The 25,098-nt window shown below is 38.0% G+C and overlaps 1 protein-coding gene and 1 long non-coding RNA gene across 6 annotated transcripts in view; one reads left to right on the top strand and one right to left on the bottom strand.

The window, feature by feature from the left end:
* Positions 1–25,098, bottom strand: part of LOC118553433 (uncharacterized) — a 254,539-nt gene that overhangs the window by 166,541 nt on the left and 62,900 nt on the right. The gene's annotated exons all lie outside the window — the stretch shown is intronic.
* On the top strand, positions 591–11,163 carry SULT1C4 (sulfotransferase family 1C member 4). Its single transcript, XM_036087224.2, has 7 exons — positions 591–984; positions 3,620–3,745; positions 4,575–4,672; positions 5,197–5,323; positions 5,538–5,632; positions 8,688–8,868; positions 9,766–11,163. The coding sequence occupies exons 1-7, from the start codon at positions 816–818 to the stop codon at positions 9,879–9,881; spliced, it is 912 nt and encodes a 303-aa protein (XP_035943117.1). The 5' UTR covers positions 591–815; the 3' UTR covers positions 9,882–11,163.

The following is a 25,098-nucleotide window of genomic DNA, read 5'->3' as shown; positions in this document are numbered from 1 at the left end:
AACCTAAAAGGAATCTGGCCTTGTTTTAGAGGTGGCCAGCAGAGAAGAGGTAATGGTTGAAACAGGAGAAGAAAATTCAAGAGGGAACCAGAAATGGTTCCAAGGAAAAAGCAAGGAGTTGTCTGTGTCTCTTTTGCTTTAAATGAGACATGCCTGTTTTGATACTGACACTGTACAGCCTACAAAAGGAAGAGAACCTTCTCTAATAGAGCGTATTTTATTTTACTCTTAAAAATAACAACACTGACCCTTCCAGATATTTGTGCTAGGAGATTCAAATCTAGGACCTTCTTGCCAAGAGCCCACAGAAATTTCCCTTCAGCCTTTCAAGGAAGTTATTGCTATCTAATTCCATGAGCAAATTCTCTGTAAATTTTTAATTAGCTTAAAATTCACAGAAGAAACAATTAGTGAATATCTGTAAATTATTTTATGAACACAAAGATGAAAAACCTAAACAACATGGCACTAACTCTTGTTAAACTGACACAGATGAGCAGGACTGAACATGAACATGACACAGCAGCCAGGATTTGGGAGGGCCTCTGGTATTACATCATAGCCTGGATGGGAGGAGGGCTGGAGCTCATTAAGAAAACGCCTGTGTACAAAGGCCTAGACCGTAGTTCTGAGCTTCCTGGAACTTGGGCTGGCAGACCTGTATCTACTTTCCGCCTTGACTGCCGGCCATCCCCAGACTGTCCAGGAAGAACTTGCAGTCTGTTTTGCATTGTCGGTACAATAAACAGAATTCAGCTTTGTGCTGATTGAGCAGTAACATTTTATCTGGAGCAGTACTCTGATTTCTGACACTAATGGCCTTAAACAAAATGGAGGATTTTAAATTTGATGGAACAGAGCGCCTACCTGTCGACTATGTGAAGGGGATTCTGCAACCCACACCTACCTGTGACATGTGGGACCAGATCTGGAACTTCCAAGCCAAGTCTGATGATCTGCTTATTGCCACCTATCCTAAAGCAGGTAGGTGGAAGGGGAAGTGGGGAGCTGAAGAAGAGAATTAGGAAGGTGAGTGGGGAAAATATTAATAATGAAATAAAGACTGATCTGGGTTGGAAAATTGTTTACTGGACAGAGTGATATGGCTAAGTCAAATCACTTGTGGAAACTGAAACTACAGAAAAAAATATTAAAATAATGCACAAAATTTTAAGAATTTAATTCTTCCTATAATGTACATATTTTTTTACTTCCCCAGGAGAAAGTGACTCAAATAGCCAAGAACTAACGGGCTAGATTTGATTTGTTTGTTCCCAATGCAGGCCCTTATTGCAGATCCTGTAAAAAACTGCTTTGTGTGTGTAAGCTAAAAAGGGGATCCTAAGGCTGGCTTGGGGAAGAATTACGGGAGCTTTGGTCCTGCATTGCTGATTTCACCTCAGCAGCCTCCAGAAGCCCTTGTTCAGGGTCTGAGAACTACTCTTTTGATTTCTATCTTCCCTTGTGGTATGTTGTGAACCTACTTCCTTGTTTCAATAATCAGTTTAACAAAAGTTGCTGTAGAAGTAAGACTTCTTGAGTTCAGCCACTGTATCATAAAAATTTCAGGATGAGCAGGGAGAAATAGTTCTCTGCAGATATTTATGCATATCTACATATATACTAAAAATACACTATTCAATTCACACCCAGATTGCATATACATTTGGTCTTTGCAAAATCAAGCTCCCTGTCAATAACTCCTCTTACACACACACAGATGTTCACATCGAAACACACACATGTGCACACACACCAAAAACTCTAAATCTAAGCATTTCTGAGATTGTATTTTCAAACCCCTCTTGAGTCTTTATCTCTAATGATCCTGATAAAAGACTGCCAGCAGATGGGAGTCTTAGACTCTCATTTATCCATCAGTTTCATATTGGTCCTAATTTTCTAATCTTACTCATCAAGAGCCTGCTCAGGATTAAACTTTCCTAATGTGAACGTAAAAGTAATCACTGGTGAGGATCACATCTCACAGTCTTAATTTTGTCCACAACTCTACTTTATCATCATTTCAGTACATGTTTACATCATTTAAGTATAATGTTTAAAAATTAATCTTTTCTCCACCTGCCAAATGTGAGCAGTAAGATTTAGTTCATTTAAGGTTTTTAGGGTTAGGGTTAATAAGGCTTGAATGACCCAAATAACACACTCAAAAAAAAAAAAAAATGCTTGCCAGCTAATGTAACATTTAATCATAACTAAAACCTTACCCATTAATAAAAGTTATATTTATTAGAGGGAAGAAGAAATAAGCATAGACAAAAAATGTGGTTTACACCTAAATTTTTAAAAAGAATAATAAATACTCTGGGAATGAGCCAAGAGAAAAATATATTATAAAATCACTGATTTCTAGAGGATGAATTGAGAAGTCATTCCATTCATCCCCAAACCTCTAGCAACACGTGAACCTGCCCTAATGTTGGCTGGCATTAAATGGCTGTAAATTCAGAGTGAACACATAAAATCAGTACAAAGAGCTCTCCCTTTGATTAGATAGCTAAAGAAATATTAGTCCTTTATCCTGTAATGAAAGAGTTGGTGCCAGAAATTATTAGAGACCTAACTCATCTAGGATATAAAATGTAATATTTTCATTGTTTCCTGACTTATGCCCTTCCTGTAGGACTAAAAGCACTGAATTGACAGTATGAGAAAAGGCATCTGTAATGAGAGCTGGTGTTAGAGAATATAGGAAGATCAGCCCATATCCAGGATTCAGAGAACCATCCTAAAATTGTCAAACATCTTCCCGACATGGATTTGTCAAAATATCTGGTACAACAGTTCCTCATCAAAGTCTGAAGATTCATTTGGTAGGAACTATATTAGTCTGAATCAGGCAGCACACAGAAACTGACTGAGGCTGGGAGACAGAAGCCATTCTTCCAGTGGCTTCTTGAGTTCAAGGCACTAGGCAGCAAAATGTGGTATGGCCTATGCAAAATTTCTATCTGTTGGAGCTACCATCAGTGTTACCACCTCAGGAAGAATGACCTCTACCTCTCTTCCACCTTCCAATGCATTTCATCAGCAGAATCTAAATAGTATTCAAAATCTTAGTGGTAAAGAAGTCTAGGGAATATACTTTTTAGCCTTTCAGTCCCTGAGATAAGGGGAAAATTGAGAAACAGTTGAAAATGGATACTAATGATCAATATCAAGCCCAGGTAATAATCATTCATTTGTTCATTCAGCCAACACATATTAAATACCTCCTATGTGGCAGCCGCACACTATGTACTTGTGAAACAGTAATCACATAGTGATTACTCTCCAGGAGATTATAATCAGGTGAGAAAGACCTTTCATTCTATCTTAGAACAACGCAGCTACATCAATAGGAAATCCAAATTAATGGTTGTGACAGGCAAAAAAATGAACTGCATATTTATCAATATAATATCCACTCCAAATTGCAACCTTTGTATAAAAAATTCACATTATGATAACACAAGACATAAATAAAAAATGATGTTTTCTGAATTCCACTATAAACCTAGCTTTAAAATTCAGAGAGATGTTCTAATAAGTATAATCATATTTTAAGAAATGTAATATACTAAATGTCTATGCATCATCATCTTACATGTGGAATAAGGAACAACATGGACTCAGGAAATAGTGGACTTAATACAAAATGAAGGTGATATTGACAAAAGTCAACGAGCACCTACTCATGTACGAATTCCTTTCATCGAATGGATAATCCCATCCATAGGATCTGGTAAGTATCAAATAGCCACACTTGACTAAGGTCTGAAATATACACTTAGCATTTTTGCTATCACATAGCCCTCTCAAAATTCTAGGCATTCGGGGCACCTGGGTGGCTCAGATGGTTAAACATCTGCCTTCGGCTCAGGTCATGATCCCAGGGTCCTGGAATTGAGCCCCACATCAGGCTCCTGACTCAGCGGGGAGCTTGCTTCTCCCTCTCCCTTTGCCTCTCCCCATGCTGGTGCTCTCTCTCTATCTCTGTGTCTCAGATGAATAAATAAAATCTTTTTAAAAAATTCTAGACATTAAAGCTGAAAAAAACTAATAGAAAAGACATAAGAATTAATATAAGCAAAAAAAAAATTAATATAAGCACTTTGAAAAACTAGAAAAAAATTAAATTCTAGGCATTCAAGCAATTACTAAGGAATTCTGTGACTTTGCATTTTTTTAACTATGTCTGGCCATTGTTGTACTCCAGACATTTTCTAACGGAGTTACTGCTTATACAAAAGTAAGTTAAGTTTTTATTCTCTGTTAGAAATTAATTTTATTCCACAAGGATGAGTCCAAGTAAAATAATTTCATGGTGGAAGAGTTTGAATTTTTTAGGTTCTTATTTATCTAGTTTCTTGTTTGTTATGGTTAAAAACTGTTCCAGCTTAAAAAAAAAATCATTTATAGGCTAGAAATATTCTCTCCGATCAAATTTACAGTTATAGTGCTCTCACAGATGGCTTGAATTGTTCAATTGTTCCTAAAATAGTAATAATGGAAGCAGCAAGATTTTGAAGCAAATAGAAATAGTGGGAAGTGATCAAAAATCAATTTTACAGGTTTGGACCAAGCTAATGAAATGCCCTCACCACGGACTCTGAAAACACATCTTCCCATCCACTTGCTGCCACCATCCTTCATAGAAAAAAACTGTAAGGTAAAAAGCAAAAGGAATTCACAGTTTACTCCTTAGAACAACCCTAGAGTGGTCTTCAATTTCCTCTTAAAACAGTTTACTTTTTGGAGCACCTGGGTGGCTCAGTTGGTTAAGCATCTGACTCTCGGTTTCAGCTCAGGTCATGATCTCAGGGTCTTAAGATCAAGCCCCACATCGGGCTCCATGCTCAGAGTGTGGTCTGCTTGAGATTCTCTCCCTCTCCCTCTGTCCCTCAGTCCCTCACCTCTCTCTCTCTCTTTCTCAGAAACAAATAAATAAAAAATCTTAAAAAAAAAAAAAAACTTCCCTTGTTAAAGAACAGAGAGTCTATCTCTTCACAATAATCAATATGCAAATTGATTTGAATCTTTTTCAAGTCCCACAAAAACCAAGATCATAAGAATACAGCATCAGAAAATCTCATCTGTATGGAATGTATCCACTTGAACATAATTTGTATGGGTAATAACTATATATAAGTCTAATCCTATTTTTGCTTCTTTCCCTCCTCCTGCCATTCCTAGATAATCTATGTAGCAAGAAATCCAAAGGACAATATGGTATCTTATTACCATTTCCAAAGAATGAATAAAGCTCTTCCTGCTCCAGGAACCTGGGAAGAGTATTTTGAGAATTTTCTGGCTGGGAAAGGTAAGAGAATTCAGCTTTGCTTCCTTCCTTTCTCAAAATCCTCAAACACTCTAAAAGGAAAGAATCATTTCCTTAGAACAGCCAGGGTTCTGCCTGCTTTACTGTGAAGAAATCATCAGTGTGATACTCTCCCTCTCTTTAGAAACTCTCCTTTCAGTGGAATATTTGTTGGACTTCTGTTATTCATTACCCTGTTTTTCATCCCTCCTTGCAGTGTGCTGGGGTTCTTGGCATGACCATGTGAAAGGATGGTGGAAAGCCAAAGACCAACACCGCATTCTCTACCTCTTCTATGAGGACGTGAAGAAGGTGAGGGGCAATGCTATCTAATGTGTTCCCATTGGACCATAAGACATTCAGGTAATAATATATGGACCCCACTGGGGACTCACAGATTGAAACAGGGAATAGAAAATGCTGCATTTCATTAGCTACTCCTCCATGCATCAAAGCATACATGGCATATCATGAGTTTACGTATCACATAGTTTCATCTCTAATTTCCTGGTGCTCCCCAGAGTATATCCCATATGGTACACCTTTTCCAGATAGGCAAAATATGAGTGATACCTTTTTTCCCCTTTCATGTCTATTTTAAAATTCTGTTTAGAAAGGAAAACATTTTCTAGTACATTTTGGGTTTTTTCATTAGTACTTGAGAAATGTCATAATTTCAAGAAATGATTTAAGAAGTTAGGGTGTAATGGAAAATACTAATGATTTAGATGAATTCAAGTTCTGGCTTTACCACCTACTGGCAATTATTCTTGGTGAGGACACTTAATATCTTAGAAACTTACTTAATTTCCCTAAATGCAAAAACTAGGTAGTAATATATACTCTTCCAAGATTTAATATGAGGACTAAATAAGATGATGTTCATGGGAGTTACTATATAATATATATTATCATTATACTACATAGTATATATAATGATATACCATCATCATGTTATAAATGATAATATGCTAAATACTATCTATGACTTAACTAAATACAGGGATCCACGAAAATTACAGTCTTTGTTCTTCAATTTATCATTGAAAGCCTTGGTACTCAAAAGGTGGTTCATAGGGGCACCTGGGTGGCTCAGTCGTTAAGCGTCTGCCTTCGGCTCAGTTCATGATCCCAGGGTCCTGGGATCAAGCCCCACATCGGGCTCCCTGCTCTGCGGGGAGCCTGCTTCTCCCTCTCCCCCTGCTTGTGTTCCCTCTCTCGCTGTGTCTTTCTCTGTCAAATAAATAAAAAATCGTTAAAAAAAAAAAAGGTGGTTCATAGATGAGCTGCATGGGGCTCTCAGAGACCGCATCAGGCCTGCTAAGTCAGAATGTGCACTTTATAAGATGCCTAGGGTATTTATGGGCACATTAGTTTAGATGCACAACTCTTAAGTTCAGTCACTGCTCGGCCTCATCTAGTTGTTTCTACAGATCATCAAAAGAGTGAAACAGCATAATTTTTCTATTTTTTTAGTTGAGATATAATAGACATTTAACATTGTATTAGTTACAGGTGTACAACATGATTTAATATTTGTATATATTGTGACATGAGTACCACAACAAGTCCAGTTAACATCTATCACCACACATAGTTACAGAATTTTTTTTCTTGTGATGAGAATTTTTAAGATCTATTTTCTTAGCACCTGTCAAATATACAACACGGTATTATTAACCATAGTCACCATGCTGTACATTACATCCCCAGGATTTACTTACTTTATAACTGGAAGTTTGTATCTTTTGACCCCCTTCACCCATTTTGCCCACCCCAACTGCCACCCCCCACTCCCCACTTCTAGCAACATCAATCTCTTCTCTGTATCTATGAGTTTAGTTGTTGTTACTTAGATGCCACTCTATAGTTTTTTCAAACAGAAAAAGTTGGACATATCCCTATTTTAGTGCAAAGAGTTATCTACTCACAGAATTCTAGATTTAGATACTCAGTTAAATATTGTGACAGGGAGTTGTATGCTATAAGGGGGGAGTTTCCCTTTCATGAGTAGATATGAGAAACTGAGGAAGCCACAGAAGGAAGGGTGCTATTAAACTCAGAATAGGAAAACTCCATGTAGGTGATGCTTGTCTACCATATGTATCATAGCAGTGTCAAAGAAAGATATGTCACCAGGAATGATGCCCTTTTAACAAGGTACATCCTAATGTATTATGAATGCCACAAAGAAACTTTATTGAGCAGGTAGTCTAACCTCAGAGTCCCTAGAGCCCTTTTAAATATTTCTGTGATCATGTTCTGGAATGTCCCCTGAATAGTCACACAAAGCTCAATATTCTCACCACTCTTGCTGATTCCTAGTCTATGTGAGGCCAATTAAATTAAGTACTACTTTTGACATAGAAGCTTTTAAAGCAGAAGACACAGTTGTCAGGCTAAACCTTTCCACTTTCCTTCCCATACCACTCCTTTCAAAGGTAGGGACTTCCCATAGCCACAGTTCCTCAGGGTTGTGTGTCCCTCTAATGAGGGGACATTGGAAATGAGCTCCTCTCAGGGATATATAAACACCTGAACATGCTGGGTAGTAGATTTACTAGCCATGGGTGCCTCTTGAGTACCTCATGGGTGCAAAATAGTCATCTCTCATTTTCTTGCTACCATTGACTGCCACCACTGAGATGGTCTGGGACATTTCTATCAATGTCATAAATAGGAGACACCCTCATTAAATTGTCTGCCCCTATGCTTCTGCAATGTCTTTGTTCTTATCATCAGTCTATGGACTCTCTCTGATACACATTTGGCTGACCAAGACTCCTCCCATAACTGACTTGCATGGGACACTTGGGCATAGCTCTTAGCGAAGCATTCTCCATGCACTGCATGTCATTGTATAGTGAATGTTTCTCTAATAACACTCAGTTTTTGCTTCCATGTTAGAGCAAGAAAAGCTTAGTAGTTCCAGTTAATAAAAAAGAGAACAATATGGGCCATCATGTTAAAATGAATCATTTCTGGATAGTTTGAGTATTTGTGAGAGATTTTTTTAAAGATTTTATTTATTTATTTATTTATTTATTTATTTATTTATTTGAGAGAGAGAGAGAGAGAGAGAGTGCATGAGAGCAGGGGGATGGGCAGAGGGAGAAGGAGAAAATCTCAAGCAGACTCCACACTAAGCATGGAGCCCAACAGGGGGCTCAATCTCACAACCCTGAGATCATGACCTGAGCCAAAATCAAGAGTTGGATGCTTAACTGACTGAGCCACCCAGGTGCCCCTAAGATTTTTTTTTTTATTTTAACTCATGACATGTTACTGATTACTATTATTAATTCATTTCAATATTCTTTTTAAACCAATTATCTTATATCAAATCTTCACTTTACTCTCATTATAGAATCCAAAGCATGAAATTCAGAAGGTGGCAGAATTTATTGGGAAAAACCTACATGATGAAGTCCTAGATAAAATTGTCCATCACACCTCATTTGATGTTATGAAGCAGAACCCAATGGCAAACTATTCATCGATTTCTACTAAAATCATGAACCACACTGTTTCTCCATTCATGAGAAAAGGTTTTTATACTTTCTTTTGCCCAATCTTTCACAGCTTTGAGGGAGTTTTCTGTGGCTAAGAAAAATAAGATCTATAACAAATGATTCTGGGAAAAGAAGTAGGAAACCAGGAATGAAATGAAAACAATTAGAGAGTGAGGTGTGGTGTCTACATCCAATTCCTTATCCTCCCTTTCTCTCCAGAGATCTGGCTGACAAGGTGAAAACACAGAATTAAGTCAGATGGGGTAAAGAATCCATTTTATAATGGGTTTATAAGGGCTCTATGCTATCAGATTTATCCATTCAAAGATACTTACTGAGTGGCTACTATGTATCAGGCACTGTTCTAGATAATGTTCAGAGCAGTGAACAAAACACAGAAATTTCTTCCCTCATGAACATTATATTCTAGCCACAAACAAAATAAACAAGAATACCCAGAATAATAGATGATGGTAAGCACTATGGGAAAAAAACAATCTGCAGAAAGGTAACAGGGATTACAATTGGAAAATTTGGGGGATCTTCTTTTTTGGTTTTCTTCCTCAAAACTGTACCTTGAATTCTCCCACATACAAGCCCTTCTCAGTGGGCCTATAGATGGAAACTACAGGCATAAGCACCTACCACACTTCGATGTGCAAAGAGGGCAGGAGAAAAAGAAATCCCCACAGGCCTGCTGTTTTAATTGTGGTAGTTTCATTTCCCCCATTAATGTGACTCAGTAGGCAATGGGCTCTCCTTGTTCCACAAATCAGATAAGAAATTCTTCTTCCCTTCAGAATGAAATTGACAGGTTAGCAAGAGGAATATTTTGTCCAATATTGCCCCCCTGGAAAGTAGAGTAGAAATATTCACACAAAAACAGGAGAGTAGAGAAATGCAAACTGACTCTCTCCCACATGACTGTTTCAGGGACAGTTGGAGACTGGAAGAATCACTTTACTGTTGCTCAGAATGAGAGATTTAATGAAGACTACGAGAAGAAAATGGCTGATACCAATATAACTTTCCACTTCCAATTCTCATAAAAAAGAAAAGAACCAAAATTTTTTAGTTTGTTACCTAATTTATTGGTAATAATCAATAAAACTTTATTACCCAGACCACATGATATTGGATTCAGGTTCTCAGACTAGTTGATTATTGTGTTTGCTTTTGTTCACTCTTTAAAAAGTAGGGATAAAGCTAGCAGAGATTGGGGGCAAGGTGGAGAGTGAGAGCAGGATGGCAAAGTGGAAGGAAGGAAGTTCAATAATTACTGTTACAATCATGTATGGCATCATTGTTGATTATCACTATATTTAAGTTTTCTACAGATCATGTGTTTGTTGACATATTTTAAATGCTTCATTCCTTATATAAAAAAACACTAAAGTTTTCAGAGTAAGTGTTGGTTCAGGCTAACTTTCCAATGCATCACTAACCATCAAGTGACTCTGTTTCCCCATGAAACTTTCCAATTCACCTCAGTGTTCTTACTATAATACATCTATCCCTATCTCTTACCACATCCTATATACTTAAGTCTCTCTCTCTCTCTAGCCAATGCTATGATTGAGTCTTGGAGTCATATCTCGACTCACCTCCTTCCAGTGCATCCACAGCAATATCTGTCAGTTTTACCTGTACAGAGTCTCATTTGTATAGTCACCCTTCTAGTTCAGAAAACTTTTACCTCTTGTCCATACTAGTATAAGCTTCCTAACTCATTTCTCTGTTTCTTGTACATCTACCAGGGTTACTTTCCTAAAACAAGATTTTGATTATATTTCTCTTTAGCTCTAAATAACTTCAGTGATTCTGAATTTTTACTGCCTGAAAGATAAATCCCATGCTTTTTAGCTATCAATTCAAAGGCAGCTATAATGGTATGATATGGTGGAGCTCATCTTCTAAACCACTTTCCTAGCTTAATTTCACCTTCTAGACCACTTCCACACTTCAGCAAATAAGCCTACTCACTGAGACCTAATCATACCTTGCAGGTTCCTATCCTACTAGTTTTATTTTCACCATGTCTCCATCTGAAATTTCCTTTCCTTTCTTTCTACCTATCCAAAACATATAATACGCTTCAATGACCAGCACAAGTGGTTCATTCCTCCTGCAAATACTGAAAGCTGAAGAGAGCATTTGCTTTTCTTTTTTTTAAAATCATCATTAGTTTTTGATGTAGTGTTCAACAATTCATTAGTTGCTTATAACACCCAGTGCTCATTACAACACAAGCATTTGCTTTTCTGAAATCCTATACACTTGGTATAATTATTTTGTGATTAAGATTAAAGTATATTATATATCTTGCATGTATATATTGTCTCTTTTATGCTTATTAAAATGTTTGTTTTTTTCTTCAAGATAGAAATATTGTATATATTTCACTGCACATCAAACAAAATATGACAAGCACAAAAATTAGTAACTGAAAGAATATATCAGTCAAGGAAATTCTAAAAAGCTAACTTTTTATATTTTAAGTAGTCCCTATAACAGCTATCATTTATAGCTGCTGTCCAGTTACTAGTTACTAGCCACATGTGGCTATTTAAATTAATTAAAACTAAATAAAATTCAGTTACTCATTTTCACTAGTTAAATTTCAAGTGCTCAGTAGCCACACATGTCTAGTAGCTATCACTTGGACATTAAAAAACATTTCTATCATCAGAGAAAGTTCCATTGGATAAGACATTTTATTTTTACAATCCTTTGAATATGGCATTATTATCTCAATGAGAAAACTAAAAGTAAAGTTCAGAGATATTAGTTAAGTTACTCAAATAAGAAATATTGGCATTTAGTTTCAAACATAGCTCCAATGGTTTCCAAATTTGCATTTTTAACTGCTAAAAATAGAGCCTCTTCCTTCCTGTTCCTGCCACTGTCTAATCACAGGGTCATTATGATCACCGCTAACTAAAGGCTGCTCAACTCAGACCCCAAACCAAAACCAACCAGACCGGCATCAAACTGTCAGCCATTCCCCACCTTGATCAAGTGAAGCTTAACAACAGTCTACTGAATAGCTAAAGCATTCCCACTGTCTACATGCTCTGAATTAGACAGAGCCCAAAGCCGACAATAGCCTCCCACTTGACATCCACCACATGTGTCCAGTCTGAAATCTGTCCTTTATACCTTTATATCTCTAAGGTTCCCCCTGAAATTGGGTAAAATTTCTGCAGACCCTTATCTGAATGCAGTGCCTTCTGTGGCTGTGTTCAGTTCTCCCCTCCCAAAGCACCACTCCTCCAAGACACCAAAATCCATGCCCTGCCCTGCTGCCTCACATAGACAACTCAGGAGAAGGGGTCTTGTGTTCAGCCCATGGCTCTTGGACTTTTGACCTTGCACTCAAGCTGCTATCTCTTATTTTCCTCCAAACCACCTATATAATCTTGGCAAGCAAAACCAACCTGTATATTTTGGTTACTTAGCCCTAGCCCCAAAAAGACCAACTCAAACTGGCCTTAACTTGGCCTCTCCCCTTCAGTCTTTCAAAACTAGTGATTAGCATAATATATTCTAGATCTAGTCAACATTATTTCCATTTCAGCAGAAAATTACAATAATGCATTTAGGCTTTGTAATCCTTCTGGTACATAGAATCTACCAATACAGAGTGCACATTCTGTGTTGTTTTGTTTTGTTATGTTTTGTTTGAGGGAGAGAGAGTATGAAGGAGGGTCACAGGGAGAGAAAGAAACTTTAGCAAGCTCTACACCCAGCATGGAGCCCAACATGGGGCTTGATCTCACAACCCTGAGATCATGACCTGAGCCAAAATCAGGAGCTGGACGCTTAACCAGTGGAGCCACACAGGCACCCTGCACATTCTGTTTTAGCACATGTGAGCAATAACCTTTAACTCCTGTGAAGGAATATTAGGTTTAAATCAAGAAAATATTAAGGAAAATCAAACTACATGTATAGAGAAGAAAGAAGTAAAATAGCTCAAAAAATCAGTATTATAATTCTATATAAAACATTAAAAAGAACACATATTCTTAGCAATGTTAAGAGACAATTTGGTGTGAATGAATCATGCTACCTGGCTCCTGTCTATTAGTAAACTACCAATAGAAACATAATTTTTAAAATAAATACATTTCAGGCCACCCTGGGTGGCTCAGTCAATTAAGCATCCAACTCTTGATCTCAGCCCAGCATGGAACCCACTTTAAAAAATAATAATAATAATAATAATAATTAATAAATAAAATAAAAATAAACACATTTCACACCAATTCAAGCTTAAATCCAGTGTTAGAGAAATAAAAACTCACCCTAGGATTAAAAACACCACAATAAAATAGGAAATTAGAAAGTAAATGGTTTCTATCTCCTCAGACTCAGAACGCTAATGAAAAAGGCAGTATACTTTGAATGCCAGATTGAAGGACACTGAGAACAAGGTAAATACCACAGATTACCACAGCACCAGAGAAGCTATAGCATGAAAGATACCAAGGTGAGCAAGAGATTACAAGTTCTTAATAAAAAATAGTAATAAAAAACTTTAACTGGGAAAGCATACAAACAAGACCAGAGAAGTCATATTCCCAGAAAAGGCATGAGAGTGCCCCAGAGTTTCTAGCTAGACTGATTGATAGAGGCCTTCCCTTGTACAAAGCAAATCTATAAAGACTGGGAGAAGTGACAGTTTTTTTCAAATGCCTAAATCTCAACATGAGATCACAACACATAAAAAGAAATAGAGAAACATGGCCAATCAAAGAAACACAATAAATCTCCAGAAATAAGTTCTAAATAAACAGATATCTATGAATTACTGGACAAAGAATTCAAAATAACCATCTTAAATATGCTCAATGAGCTAAAAAAAAAAAGAACACAGCCAACTAAATAAAATCAGCAAAACAATGCATGAATGAAATAAGAATATCAAGAAAGAGACAGAAACTATTAAAAAAAAAACTTAGAAGAAAGAATCAGTGAACTTGAGGAAAACAAGTCAGAAGAGCAAAAAAGAAAAAAAGTATGAACGAAAGCAAAAAGAGCCTAAGTGACTCATGAGAGATCATCAAGAACAATGTGGAAGTCCTTTAATATAGCCCCAGAAGAATAGAATAGAGAGTATATAATTTTTATATATAAGAATAGAAAAACCATCCTTCAAAAGTGAGAGAGAAATTAAAAATATTCCCAGATAAACAAAAGCTGAGGGAATTTGTTACCATTAGATCTGTTCTGCATGATGAAATGAAAGGATGCTAGACAGTAACTCAGAGACTTATGAAAAAATAGATCATGTGTTAGACCACAAAATGAGTCCCAATAAATTTAAGAAGACTAAAAGCATATCATGCATCTTTTCCAAATACAGCTGTATGAAACTAAAAATCAATCACAAGAAAAAACTGGAAAAAAACACAAACACTTGGAAGCTAAACAACATGCTACTAAACAGCCAATGGGTTTATGAAGAAATCAAAGAGGAAATAAAAAAAAAATACATAGAGACAAGCCTCTTGGACAGCAATATGCAAAAGAATGCCATCAGACAGCAAAAAGAAATAAAAGGCATCCAAATCAACAAGGAAGAAGTCAGACTTTCACTATTTGCAGATGATATGATACTCTATGTAGAAAATCTGAAAGACTCCACCAAAAAATTGCTAGAACTGACACACAAATTCAGCAAAGTCACAGGATACAAAATCAACATACAGAAATCTGTTGCATTTCTACACACCAATAATAAAGCAGCAGAAAGAGAAATCAAGGAATTGATCCCATTTACAACTGCACCAAAAACCATAAGATACCTAGGAACAAATCTAACCAAAGAGGTAAATGATCTGTACTCTGAAAACTATAGAACACTTACAAAAGAAATTGAAGAGGACAGAAAGAAAAGGAAAAATATTCCATGCTCATTGGAAGAATAAATATTATTAAAATGTCCATACAATCAAAAAAATCTACACATTTAAGGCAGTCTCTATCAAAATAGCATTAGCATTTTTCACATAGCTAGAACAAACAATCCTAAAATTTGTATGGAACCACAAAAGACCCCAAATACCCAAAGCAATGTTGAAGAACAAATGTAAAACTGGAGCCAGCATAATTATGGATTTCAAGCGATATTACGAAGTTGTAGTCATCAAGACAGTATGGTACTGGCACAAAAACAGACCCATAGATCAATCGAACAAAATAGAAAACCCAGAAATGAACCCACAACTATATGGTCAATAAATCTTTGACAAAGCAGGAAAGAATATCCACTGGAAAAAAAGACAGCCTCTTCAACAAATGGTGTTGGGAAAATTGGACAGCAATATGCAAAAGAATGAAACTGGACCACTTTCTTATATCATACACAAAAAAATTTTTCAAAATGAATGCAAAACCTAAATGTGAGAGAGGAAATGATCAAAATCCTTAAAGAACATAGGCAGCAACCTCTTTGACCTCAGCCACAGCAACTTCTTAATACACATGCTCCACAGGCAAGAGCAAAAATGAACTATTGGGACTTCATCAAGATAAAAAGCTTCTCCACAGCAAAGAAAACCTATGGAAGGGAGGTTGGTGGGGGATGGGCTAAATGGGTGATGGGTATTAAGGAGGGCAGTTGTGATGAGCACTGGGTGTTTTATGTAAATGATGAATCATTAAATTCTATTTCTAAAACCAGCATTACACTATATGCTAACTAACTAGAACTTAAATAAAAACTGAAGCATTAGGGGAACCTGGGTCACTCAGTCAGTTAAGCATCTGCCTTTGGGTCAGGTCATGATCCTGAGGTCCTGGGATCGAGCCCCACATCAGGCTTGTTGCTCAGTGGGGAGCCTGCTTCTCCCTCTCGCTCTGCCCCTCCCCCACACTCGTGTGCACTCTCTCTCTCTTTCTCTCCCTCAAATAAACAAATAAAATCTTTAAAAAAAAACTGAAGCATCAAAAAAATAGATGGAGACAAATGAAAATGAAAACACAATGGTCCTAGCTAATATCAAACTCAATGACAGGATACCTTTAGGCTAAGATCAGAAACAAGGCAAAGATGCCCTCTTTCACTTCTATTCAACATGGTACTGGAAGTTCTGACCAGAGCAATTAAGCAATGAAAAAAAAGGCATCAAATTGGAAAGAAAGAAGTAAAATTATCTCTGTTTAACAATGATTTGATCTTATATATAAAAATTCCTAAAAATTCCACATAAAAACTATTAAAATTGATAAATGAATTGATCAAAGTTGAGAATAAAAAATCAATACATAAATATCAGTGGCATTTCTATACACTAACAATGAGAAACCTGAAAAGTAAATTAGGAAAATAATTCCATTTACAGCAACATCAAAAAAGAATAAAATATTTAGGAAAAACCTTAACTAAGGAAGTGAGACAAAATGAAAACAACAAAACACAGTTAAAAGAAAATTTAAAAGACATACATAAATGAAAACATATTCCATCTTCATGGATTGGAATTCCTAAAACTGTTAAGATGTCAGTATTATCCCAAGCAACCTACAGAGTCAGTGCAATCACTATCAAAATGCTGATGACTTTTTTAAATTTAAATTCAATATCCCAAGCAATCTAGAGAGTCAATGCAATCACTGTCAAAATCCCGATGATTTTTTTAAAATTTAAATTCAATTAGCCATCATTAGTTTCAGATGTAGAACTCAGTGATTCATCAGTTGCGTATAACACCCAGTGCTCATCACATTACATGCCCTCCTTAATGCCCATCACCCAGTTACCACATCCCCCCACCCAACTCCCCTTCAGCAACCCTCAGTTTGTTTCCGAGTCAAGAGTCTCTCATGGTTTGTCTCCCTTTCCGATTTCTTCCCATCTGTTTTCCCTCCCTTCCCCTATGATCCTCTGCACTATTTCTTATATTCCACATATGAATGAAACCATATGATAATTGTCTTTCTCTGACTGACTTATTTCACATAGCATAATAACCTCCAGTTCCATCCACATCGATGTAAATGGTAGGTATTCATCCTTTCCGATGGCTGCATAATATTCCATTATACCACATCTTCTTTATCCATTCATCCATCAGTGGACATCTGGGCTATTTCCATAGTTTGCCTATTGTGGACATTGCTGCTATAAACATTGGGGTGCAGGTGCCTCTTCAGATCACTACATTTTGTATCTTAGGGTAAACACCTGGTGGTGCAATTGCTGGGTGGTAGAGTAGCTCTATTTTTAACTTTTTGAGGAACTTCCATACTGTTTTCCAGAGTGGCTGCACCAGCTTGCATTCCCACCAGCAGTGAAGAGGGTTCCCCTTTCTCTGCATCCTCACCAACATCCATTGTTTCCTGACTTGTTCATTTTAGCCATTCTAACCGGTGTGAGGTGGTATCTCATTGTAGTTCTGATTTGTATTTCCCTGATGCCAAGTGATGTGGAGCATTTTTTCATGTGTCTGTTGGCCATTTGTATGTCTTCTTTGGAGAAATGTCTGTTCATGTCTGCTGCCCATTTCTTTACTGGATTATTTGTTTTTTGGGTATCGAGTTTGATAAGTTCTTTATAGATCTTGGATACTAACCCTTTATCTGATATGTCATTTGCAAATATTTCTCCCATTCTGTGGGTTGGCTCTTTGTTTTGCTTTTCATAGCAATAGAACAATCAATGCTAAAACTTGTATGGAAATAGAAAAGATCAAATAGCCAAAGCCATTTTGAGAAAGAAGCAGCAGCTGGGGGCATTACACTTCCTGCTTCCAAATTATATTACAAAACTATACTAATCAAAACAATATGGTATTGCCAAAAAAATAAAGATAAATGGAACAGAACAGAGAGCCCAGAAATAAACCTACACATAAATGGTCAATTAATTTACAAAAAAGAAGCCAAGAATATACAATGGGAAAAGAATAGTTTTTATAATAAATGGCACTGGGAAAACTGGATAGCCCTATGCAAAAGAATGAAACTGGACTGCTATCTTACACCCTATACAAAATTCAGATCAAAATAAATCAAACACGGGGGGGGGGGGCAGAGCAAGATGGCGGAGGAGTAAGAGACCTGGATTTTGTCTGGTCTCAGGAATTCAGCTGGATAGGGATCAAACCATTCTGAACACCTACAAACTCAACAGGAGATCGAAGAAAATAATAGCAATAACTCTCTGAACAGAAAAGCGACCACTTTCTGGAAGGTAGGACGTTTGGAGAAGTGAATTCCAGGCGATATTCAGGAGGATAGACAGCCGGGGAGGGGGCCTTTGTCGGCCGCTTCTGGCAAGTGATAGAGCCGCAGAGCACAAAATCGGAACTTTTAGAAGTCTGCTCTGCTGAGGGACGTCACTCCAGGGGCTAAGCGGGGGGGGGGGGGGGGGGAGGGGCAGGACCCTGTGGGACAGTGTGGTCTCAGGACCCTCGGGGTCACAGAAAGACCAGGGGTGCCTGAGTGTGGCAGAGCTCCCAGGTGTGGGAGCGGGGAAGCCAGCTGCAGAGACAGAGCCGAGGAGTGGGATCTCAGCTCAGGGTTGTCATAAACTGTGATCCGCGGCACAGTCCGGCCACTGCTCCTCCAGCAGGGACCCAACAAGTGGCAAATCAGGGAGACTCCACTTCCTCCCCCAGGAGGAGCGGCGGGGGAGTGCACCACAGGGATCTGCTGGGTTTGGAGACCACGCGGGGTCAGGTGCCAGAGATAGAAATGCTCGGTCACATGCCGGGTGAGCATGGAGTGCTGCCGGAGACCAGGGAGACGGGAGTGATTGACTGCTTTTTTCTGGGGGCGCACTGAGGAGTGGGGCCCCGAGTTCTCGGCTCCTCTGGGGCAGAGATTGGGAGGCTGCCATTTTCACTCTCATCCTCCAAAGCTGTACCGAAAGTTTGTAGGGAACAAAAGCTCCCGAGAGCAAACCCAAGCAGATTACGGAGCCCGGACAGCAAGGGCAGGGCAATTCGGCCTCCGGCAAAGACATTTGGGAACCACGGCAACAGGCCCCTCCCCCAGAAGATCAGCAAGAACAGAGAGCCAAGACCAATTTACTGATCAATGAGAACGGCAGAACTCCAGAGCTAGGGAAATACTGCACATAGAATCCATGGATTTTTACCATGATTCTTTAATCTTTCAAAGTTATTTTTTTTAACCGTCTTTTTTTTTTCTTTTTCCCTTTTTCAAACAACATCTTATCAATCCCTTTTTTAAAAAACATTTTTTTCATTTTTAGGTCATATTCTATCCCTTCATAGTAGCTACCCTTATTTGTGGCATATAAGTTGTTCTCTCTTTAAAATTTTGAGGTAGTTTCTTCTAACAGATCAAAATATACCCTAAATCTCTAGTGTATGGCTTTGTTCTAGTCTCCTGCCTGATCACATTCTCTCCATTTTTTTCTTTTCTTTTTTTTTCCGTTCTTCTTTTTTCTCTTTTCAAACAACTTCTTATCTTATCAATTCCTTTTATAAAAATTTTTTATACTTTTCATCTTTACAGTCATATTCCATCCCTTCATCATATCAACCCTTATGTTTGTACATATGTAAGTTTTTCTTTCTTTAAAATTTTGGGAGGCACTTTCTTCTAACAGACCAAAATACACCCAAAATCTAGTGTGTGCAACTGATCTATGCACCAGCCTGATCATATTCGATCATATTCTGTTTTGTTTGTTTTGTTCTGTTTTTATTTTTTTTATCTTTTTCTTTTTTTTTTTTCTTTTTCTTTTTTCTTTCTTTCCCTTTCTTTCCCCCCAGTTTCAGGTCTTTTCTGAATTGTTTAGAGTATATTTACAGGGGACGTTGTTACCCTGTTAGCATTTTGTTCTCTCATTCATCTGTTCTCCTTTGCACAAAGTGACAAGATGGAAAAAATCACCTCAACAAAAAGAACAAGAGGTAATACTGACTGCCAGGGACCTACACAATACGGACGTTAGTATGATGTCAGACCTAGAGTTCAGAATGATGATTTTAAAGATACTAGCTGGGCTTGAAACAAGCATGGAAACTATTAGAGAAAACCTTTCTGGAGAAATAAAAGAACTAAAATCTACCCAAGTTGAAATCAAAAAGCCTATTAATGAGGTGCAATCAAAAATGGGGGGGCTAACTGCTAGGATAAATGAGGCAGAAGAGAGAGAATCAGTGATATAGAAGACCAAACGATGGAAAATAAAGAAGCTGAGAAAAAGAGAGATAAACAACTACTGGATCACGAGGGCAGAATTCGAGAGATAAGTGATACCATAAGATGAAACAATATTAGAAAAATTGGGATCCCAGAAGAAGAAGAAAGAGAAACAGGGGCAGAAGGTATATTGGAGCAAATTATAGCAGAGAACTTCCCTAATTTGGGGAAAGAAACAGGCATCAAAATCCAGGAGGCACAGAGAACCCCCTCAAAATCAATAAAAGTAGGTCAACACTCCGACATCTAATAGTAAAACTTAGGAGTCTCAGAGACAAAGAGAAAATCCTGAAAGCAGCTCAGGAAAAGAGATATGTAACCTACAATGGTAGAAATATTAGATTGGTAACAGACCTATCCACAGAGACCTGGCAGGCCAGAAAGGACTGGCAGGATATATTCAGAGCACTAAATGAGAAAAATATGCAGCCAGGAATATTATATCCAGCTAGGCTGTCATTGAAAATAGAAGGAAAAATAAAAAGCTTCCAGGACAAACAAAAACTAAAGGAATTTGCAAACACGAAACCAGCCCTACAAGAAATATTGAAAGGGGTCCTCTAAGCAAAGAGAGAGCCTAAAAGCAACATAGACCAGAAAGGAACACAGACAATATACAATAACAGTCACCTTACAGGCAATACAATGGCACTAAATTCATATCTTTCAACAGTTACCCTGAATGTAAATGGGCTAAATGCCCCAATCAAAAGACACAGGCTATCAGATTGGACTAAAAAACAAGACCCATTGATATGCTGTCTGCAAGAGACTCATTTTAGACCCAAAGACACCCCCAGATTGAAAGTGAGGGGGTGGAAAACTATTTACCATGCTAATGGACACCAAAAGAAAGCTGGGGTGGCAATCCTTATATCAGACAAATTAGATTTTAAACGAAAGACTGTAATAAGAGATAAGGAAGGACACTATATCCCACTTAAAGGGTCTATCCAACAAGAAGATCTAACAACTGTAAATATCTATGCCCCTAACACGGGAGCAGCCAATTATATAAGGCAATTAAGAACAAAAGCAAAGAAACACATTGACAACAATACAATAATAGTGGGAGACTTTAACACCCTCCTCACTAAAATGGACAGATCATCTAAGCAAAAGACCAACAAGGAAATAAAGACTTTAAATGACACACTGGACCAAATGGACTTCACAGACATATTCAGAACATTCCATCCCAAAGCAACGGAATACACATTCTTCTTGAGTGCCCATGGAACATTATCCAGAATAGGTCACATCCTAGATCACAAATCAGGTCTCATCCAGTACTAAAAGATTGGAATTATTCCCTCCATATTTTCAGACCACAATGTTGAAACTAGAACTCAATCACAAGAGGAAAGTCAGAAAGAACTCAAATACATGGAGGCTAAAGAGCATACTACTAAAGAATGAATGGGTCAAGCAGGAAATTAAAGAAGAATTAAAAAAATTCATGGAAACCAATGAAAATGAAAACACAACTGTTCAAAATCTTTGGGATGCAGCAAAGGTAGTCCTAAGAGGAAAGTATATAGCAATACAAGCCTTTCTCAAGAAACAAGAAAGGTCTCAAGAACACAACCTAAACCTACACCTAAAGAAGCTGGAGAAAGAACAGCAAATAAAGCCTAAACCCAACAGAAGAGAAAAAATAAAGATCAGAGCAGAAAACAATGAAATAGAAACCAAAAGAACAGTAGAACAGATCAATGAAACTAGGAGCTGGTTCTTTGAAAGAATTAACAAGATTGATAAACTCTGGCCAGACTTATCAAAAAGAAAAGAGAAAGGACCCAAATCAACAAAATCATGAATGAAAGCGGAGAGATCACAACCAACACCAAAGAAATACAAAAAGTTATAAGAACATATTATGAGCAACTCTATGCCAGCAAATTAAATAATCTGGAAGAAATGGATACATTCCTAGAGATGTATCAACTAGCAAAACTGAACCAGGAAGAAATAGAAAACCTGAACAGACCTATAACCACTAGGGAAATTGAAGCAGTCATCAAAAATCTCCCAAAACACAAAAGCCCAGGGCCAGATGGCTTCCCAGGGGAATTCTACCAAACATTTCAAGAAGAATTAATAACTATTCTTCTGAAACTGTTCCAAAAAATAGAAACGGAAGGAAAACTTCCAAACTGGTTTTATGAGGCCACCATTACCTTGATCCCCAAACCAGACAAAGACCCCATCAAAAAGGAGAATTACAGACCAATATCCTTGATGAACATGGATGCAAAAATTCTCACCAAAATACTAGCCAATAGGATCCAACAGTACATTAAAAGGATTATTCACCACGACCAAGTGGGATTTATCCCTGGGCTGCAAGGTTGGTTCAACATCTGCAAATCAATCAACGTGATACAATACATTAACAAAAGAAAGAACAAGAATCATATGATCCTCTCAATAGATGCAGAAAAAGCATTTGACAAAGTATAGCATCCTTTCTGCATCAAAACTCTTCAGAGTATAGGCATAGAGGGTACACACCTCAATATCTTAAAAGCCATCTATGAAAAACCTACAGCGAATATCATTCTCAATGGGGAGAAACTGAAAGCTTTCCCCCTAAGGTCAGGAACACAGCAGGGATGTCCACTATCACCACTGCTATTCAACATAGTATTAGAAGTCCTAGCCACAGCAATCAGACAACAAAAAGAAATCAAAGGCATCCAAATCGGCAAAGAAGAAGTCAAACTCTCACTCTTTGCAGATGATATGATACTTTATGTGGAAAACCCAAAAGACTCCACCCCAAAACTGCTAGAACTCATACAGGGATTCAGTCAAGTGGCAGGATATAAAATCAATGCACAGAAATCAGTGGCATTCCTGTACACCAACAGCAAGACAGAAGAAAGAGAAATTAAAGAGTCCATCCCATTTACAATTGCACCCAAAACCATAAGATACCTAGGAATAAATCTAACCAAAGAGGCAAAGGATCTGTACTCTGAAAACTATAAAATACTCATGAAAGAAATTGAGGAAGACACAAAGAAATGGAAAAATGTTCCATGCTCATGGATTGGAAGAACAAATATTGTGAAGACGTCAATGCTACCTAGAGCAATCTACACATTCAATGCAATTCCCATCAAAATTCCATCCACTTTTTTCAAAGAAATGGAACAAATAATCCTAAAATTTGTATGGAACCAGAAAAGACCCCGAAAAGCCAGAGGAATGTTGAAAAAGAAAAGCAAAGCTGGCGGCATCACCATTCCGGACTTCCAGCTCTATGACAAAGCTGTCATATGGTATGGTACTGGCACAAAAACAGACACATAGATCAATGGAACAGGATAGACAGCCCAGAAATGGACCCTCAACTCTATGGTCAACTAATCTTTGACAAAGCAGGAAAGAATGTCCAATGGAGAAAAGACAGTCTCTTCAACAAATGGTGTTGGGAAAATTGGACAGCCACATGCAGAAGAATGAAACCGGACCATTTCCTTACACCACACACAAAAATAGACTCCAAATGGTTGAAAGACCTCAATGTGAGACAGGAGTCCATCAAAATCCTAAAGGAGAACACAGGCAGCAACTTCTTCGACCTCTGCCACAGCAACTTCTTCCTAGAAACATCGCCAAAGGCAAGGGAAGCAAGGGCAAAAATGAACTATTGGGACTTCATCAACTATTGGGACTTCATCAAGAACTATTGGTACTTTTGGTGGCGCCTGGGTGGCTCAGTCGTTAAGCGTCTGCCTTCGGCTCAGGTCATGATCCCAGGGTCCTGGGATCGAGCCCCGCATCGGGCTCCCTGCTCGGCGGGAAGCCTGCTTCTCCCTCTCCCACTCCCCCTGCTTGTGTTCCCTCTCTCGCTGTGTCTCTCTCTGTCAAATAAATAAATAAAATCTTTAAAAAAAAAAAAAAAAAAAAAAAAAAAAAGAACTATTGGTACTTTTGCACAGCAAAAGAAACAGTCAACAAAACCAAAAGAGAACCGATAGAATGGGAGAACATATTTGCAAATGACATATCAGATAAAGGGCTAGTATCCAAAATCTATAAAGAACTTATCAAACTCAACACCCAAAGAACAAAGAATCCAATCAAGAAATGGGCAGAAAACATGAACAGACATTTTTCCAAAGAAGACATCCAAATGGCCAACAGACACATGAAAAAGTGCTCAACATCGCTCAGCATCAGGGAAATCCAAATCAAAACTTCAATGAGATTCCACCTCACACCAGTCAGAATGGCTAAAATTAACCATCAGGAAACGACAGATGTTGGCGGGGATGCGGAGAAAGGGGAACCCTCCTACAATGTTGGTGTGAATGCAAGCTGGTGCAACCACTCTGGAAAACGATATGGAGGTTCCTCAAAAAGTTGAAAATAGAGCTACCATATGATCCAGCAATTGCACTCCTGGGTATTTACCCCAAAGATGCAAATGTAGGGATCCGAAGGGGTACGTGCACCCCGATGTTTATAGCAGCAATGTCCACAATAGCCAAACTGTGGAAAGAGCCAAAATGTCCACCGACAGATGAATGGATAAAGAAGAGGTGGTATATATATACAATGGAATATTATGCAGCCATCAAAAGGAATGAGATCTTGCCATTTGCAACGACATGGATGGAACTGGAGGGTGTTATGCTGAGCGAAATAAGTCAATCAGAGAAAGACATGTATCATATGACTCACTGATATGAGGAATTCTTGATCTCAGGAAACAAACTGAGGGTTGCTGGAGTAGGGGGTGGGGTAGGAGGGATGGGGTGGCTGGGTGATAGACATTGAGTAGGGTATGTGCTATGTGAGTGCTGTGAATTGTGCAAGACTGTTGAATCACAGATCTGTACCTCTGAAACAAATAATGCAATATATGTTAAGAAGAAAAAGAAGAAGAAGAAGAGGAAGATAGCAGGAGGGGAAGAATGAAGTGGGAGAATCGGAGGGGGAGACAAACCATGAGAGACTATGGACTCTGAAAAACAAACTGAGGGTTCTAGAGGGGAGGGGGTGGGAGGATTGGTTAGCCTGGTGATAAGTATTAAAGAGGGCACGTTCTGCATGGAGCACTGGGTGTTA

This window comes from Halichoerus grypus, chromosome 10, assembly GCF_964656455.1.
Source record: "Halichoerus grypus chromosome 10, mHalGry1.hap1.1, whole genome shotgun sequence".
NCBI classification, from domain to species: Eukaryota; Metazoa; Chordata; class Mammalia; order Carnivora; family Phocidae; genus Halichoerus; species Halichoerus grypus.
Note: the sequence above shows the minus strand (reverse complement) of the source record. Positions and strands in the feature narration are given on the sequence as shown.